General features: G+C 46.7%; 1 protein-coding gene across 1 annotated transcript in view; it reads right to left on the bottom strand.

Annotated features, from left to right (window-relative positions):
* Positions 1–4,565, bottom strand: part of RIN3 (Ras and Rab interactor 3) — a 49,948-nt gene continuing 45,383 nt past the window's right edge. Inside the window, exons 9-10 of the mRNA XM_010003756.1 lie at positions 2,270–2,433; positions 1–309 (exon numbers count right to left, since the gene is read on the bottom strand). Coding sequence (XP_010002058.1) covers positions 1–309; positions 2,270–2,433 — 473 coding nt within the window. The remainder of the gene's footprint in view (positions 310–2,269; positions 2,434–4,565) is intronic.

The following is a 4,565-nucleotide window of genomic DNA, read 5'->3' as shown; positions in this document are numbered from 1 at the left end:
TTAGGGAAAGTCTGACTCTTTGACAACTGGAACTGGTGGGTTTTTTTTGTCTATTGGTTTATAAATAAAATGGAAATCTTTCTTGGTTTCACTCTTCAGCAAGGAGGCTTTGATATGGTGGGGATGGGCATCTTCGTTCAGCTGCAGCCACTGATCATCAACATAAACAAAGAGTCCGTAGTCCTTTGGATGGGAGACTTCAAACTTTTCAGCACACTGCTGGCTTAGTTGTTCAGCTGTGGTGTCACTCCGGGAAGCAAGTGTCCTTGATTGCCCACCCATTTCCAGAAAAGAGATAGAGATGAAATCCTGAAGAGAAACAGGGATAGATCTTACAGTTACAACCAAAGGAGGCAGAATTCAGCCCCAAAGCTCTAGCTGCCGAGAGCTCCTAAATGTGCCCAAATAGCTTCTAGTCATTCTCCAATGCCCTAGTTATTCTCTCTTTTGTCTCCTCTGACAAATAAGCTCCAAATCAGAAAGTACTTAAACTAACAAACACTTAACCAAATAATTACCCCTGTAAAGACACCTAAATGAAAGCTTTTTCCCGATTTTGTTGAACACCCTAAGTGAACAAGCAGTCTGGAACAGTTCCTTCTCCCACCTTTCTACAGCTCCTGAAGAAACAGAATGCAAATAAGTAACAGAGTAACAAATCAAATACCTGAGACCTGGCCTGAAAAACCTCTGTCTCACAGAAACAGGAAAGGGCTGGCAGTGCAGTGACCCTTGTATCTCCATCGTCACCCAAATCACACCTTGAGAGCATATCCTCCAAACTTCTTCCACCAGTAGGGAAACAGCAGAAGTTCTGCTAGGAAGGCTGATTTGTTTCAGGCATGAATGACTCTTGGGATAACTTTCCTCTTGCCAAACGCCAGAGGAACAGAATCTAGAGAACCTTTGCCCAGAGCAGAACCTGCATGTTTAATTTAGATTCTGTGAAGTAAAAAAAAAAAAAATCCAGCCTTTTTGGTGAGAAAATATTCAGATTCCCCAGCAGAAGTGAGATTTGTCAAATATTTGGAGTATGAGTTTCCAAACTGCATTTGCAGTGTATCACTGCAGATGCATAAGGCAGCCAGAGAGGTGTGCAGGGCCACAAAGAATGCCTCAGCAAGCTGTTTACCTCTGACAGGATAGGCTCACAGTTTTCTAATATCACTCCCTATTCAAATGAATGGAAAATTGCCCTTGTGCTGCTGGAGGAGGTGGGAATCTTCTGAGGAAATGTGGCATTTGCCTGCCCAGCTATTAGGCTCCACACCAGGTACTTGCTATGAGCTACTGCCAGGGCAGCATGTGGGACTGGATGGATATTGTGTCTCTGCCACCATTCTCATGTTCTGAGATCATCAGGGTCTGTTTAGACTGCAATGTGGGAAGCATATTAACCCCTGTGCTTTCATGGCCTATATGGACTGCCTCTACCCCTTAGGAGACTTCCCTGGCCTTCCCCTCGGTGTTCGCAATGGTCAGTTTTGCACTTTGAAAGCATTACAGAACTGGAGACGTGGCTTTAGTTGCCTTCCTGTGGCTGACAATTTGATCACAAGACATAGGGCTGGCTGTGCATCCTTCCCTACTGCCTGGTCCTGTACCCAGCCTCACCAAGGGTTGCAGAGCACCCATTCCTCCTGGAACCCTCTCCCACTGGTGCATGGGGAGGTCTTTGCCAGGCCCTACACAGTGCAGACATCAGATCTAGCCAGCTGTTGTTGTGTTTGACCTGCTGCTGGACAGAAGAAACCAGGCTCTGGAAGACACTCGTCTGACTGGCCCTCAGCATGTCTTAGATCCTCCTACAGCTTTATGCCACCAAGGAACTGCACCTGCATAGCTTACTCCTATCTTCTCAGCTTAGCCCAGGACTTTCTCAGGCCCTAAGGACAAGGAGCAGAGGGGCTTCTTGCCTCCCCACTGCAGCTCTCTACATGGGAAGGCTCCTAGCACACATCCTTTAAGAATGAACAACTAAAGCACTCTGCAGTCATATTTAAAATTATCTCATTATGAGGGCACTTCAGCACTACAAAACACATTTTTAAAGTAGTATGTATTGCAAATGAGGTGTGTTGGCTTTTTTTTGTTTGGGTTTTTTTTTTTAGTTTGGAAATCTTGCAAGGTACGTACTCTTGTTTTTTTAAGAGTGATTTGGGTTAGTTAGTAATAGTAAATTTAGCATTTATTAAGCAACAGTAAATAATTAGGAAGAGAGACCATGTCCATCTCCCACTCTTTCTCCCACCAAAGCAGTGCCAGGTACCTGCACTGATGAGCGGGAAGCCCGGGCCTTGTTGAGCGTCCTGCGCCGCTCCCAGCGGTGAATGGAGTCCTGCACCTCCAGGCTCAGCTGCCGCGTGACGGTGATCTTGTCGTAGTTCTTGATGTGCTCCAGGGCCCCATAGGTGGTGGTTAAATAATAAGAGCCTGCAAAAGGAGAAAGTCTTGTATGAACGTCACACCTGCATGGGCCGTGCATTTGCAGTTCCATCCTGTCTGCTTGTTCCCCTGCAGCGGCAGCTCTCGGACACCTGTGCTGCCTGTGCCTCCCTGCGGGGAGTGCAGGGCTGTCTGAAGTTAACCCCAGAGACATGAGACCTACTGACCACAGTGTCCTCCACTTCCTTCTGCTGCACATCGTTGCTGCCCAGACTGCTGAGGTTGTAGATGCCCTACAGAGACTGAAGGCAAACTGCTACAAAAACTGCTTTCACAAACAAATCCAAATCATTCTTATAGCCAATCCAAACCTACCCTCCTTCAGTCTAAAACTATTGCCCCTTGTCCTGTCACTACGGACCTTGGTAAAAAGTTTGTCTTTATATACTGAAAGGCCTTCTCTTCTCCAGGCTGAGCAACCCCAACTCTCTCAGCCCGTCCTCATAGGAGGGGTGCCCCAGCCCTCAGATTATCTTTGTGGCCCTTCTCTGGACCTGTTCCAACAGCTCCACGTCCTTCCTGTGTTGGGGACTGCTGGATACAGTGCTCCAGGTGGGGTCTCACAGGAGCAGAGTAAAGGGGCACAATAAACGCCCTTGACCTGCTGGCCACTCTTCTTTTGATGCAGCCTGGGATATGATTGACAGTATTTAGAGCACGATCCCCTGTGGGTTCAGCACCATTGAAGCTGTCTCAGACCTGTATGGACAAGTCACTTTCCATCTCTATTGACTACACAGAGGCCCAGGTGTTCAGCTGGGAGTAATTCCTGGACTGTTTAGAGTTGTGGGATACATCTTGGTAAAGCAGGGCCAGGTCCACCGCCTCTGCCTCAGCACAATCCTGTCCCCTCAGCGTCCCGGGAAAACACCATCCTGCTTCCCTCACTCCTGATGCAAGGAAAACGGGAAGAAGTAACAACTGCCCGCCAGCTGGGCGGAGCTCCCCGTTTCTTGTAAGCTTCGTCATCACCGCAGCTGCCTCTAGATGGCACTCGCACATCACCCAACCCCCGGGCAGACCCGCTGAGCTCCGCAGCCGCCGCGGCCGGTTGGGCAAGGGGTGGCCGAGACAGCGTTTTATTTAAGAGCACTATTTTTAGAGCACTGCTGAAGTCTAGTGTGGCAGGGGAGAGACCCAGATATTGCCATGGAATCAGGTGGATCCGATGAGGAATGACCCGTAGCTACATAGGTCTGCTGACACCAAGAAACTCTCTTTTTCTTTCTGTCTCCCAAAAGGCTGACAACAGGCTAACAAGCCTGCAAGTGCCACTTTCCCCCTCTTAAATATCATGACTACTGCCATCCAGTATTTCTCCTTATCTGACGGAGTCAAGGGTACCTGTGATTGGATCCAGGACCTGGTATATTCCTTCCTTCAGAATCCATGAAGGAAGATCTCCTAGTCCCTCACATCAGGAATTAATTACATCTTCTTTAAGAATTATTTTTTCTTCCATTTTTCAGTATCTTCATTTCCACACAGTCATTTCCCATCATCTCTCCTTGCCTCTGCCCCAGCAGTCAACATCACTATCGTTATAAAATGCATTCAAAGTAAACTTTTCATTTAGAGGCCAGATTTAAATGATTTCATTATTAGGCTGATGTAGTTTCAGAGTTTTCTCACTTCTGCTTTCCTTTTGTTGTTGTTGTTGTTGTTTTGTTTTTGTTTTATTTTTGTGCCTGAATCACTTTTTTGCCATTTAAGTTTGAAAGGCTTAAGTTAAGTTGACTTTTGCCAGTTCCCATATCAGCCCTGAGCTTTGCACAGATCTGTCTTCACAGAATTATTCTTTTCTGTTCCCTGTATTGGCAGTTACTCCCAGACTCCAGATGTGGTTATTTACCATTTTTATCTGAAACTCCCTCACAAAATTACCCCCTTTGACTGGAGTACACATTTCACATAGTCTTTTCATCTTTGACTTAAGAGAACTTCCAGCAAACTCTGCCTGAGATCCCCAATCCAGCTGCCCTCAGTAACCAACCTGCTAGGCTGCCCTTTTAAAATGTAAAGCCAGTGGGCAGTGTAGTCACCAAAACCAGCTTAGTTATGTCAGCAAAATGCTGTGCTTAGCCTAACATTTTTTCCTGCTAACAACTCTTTTCAGCAGG

The sequence above is a fragment of the Chaetura pelagica genome, unplaced genomic scaffold (assembly GCF_000747805.2).
Source record: "Chaetura pelagica isolate M959 unplaced genomic scaffold, ChaPel_1.0 scaffold48, whole genome shotgun sequence".
In the NCBI taxonomy this organism is placed as follows: domain Eukaryota; kingdom Metazoa; phylum Chordata; class Aves; order Apodiformes; family Apodidae; genus Chaetura; species Chaetura pelagica.
This window is presented reverse-complemented; position numbering and strand designations above follow the sequence as displayed.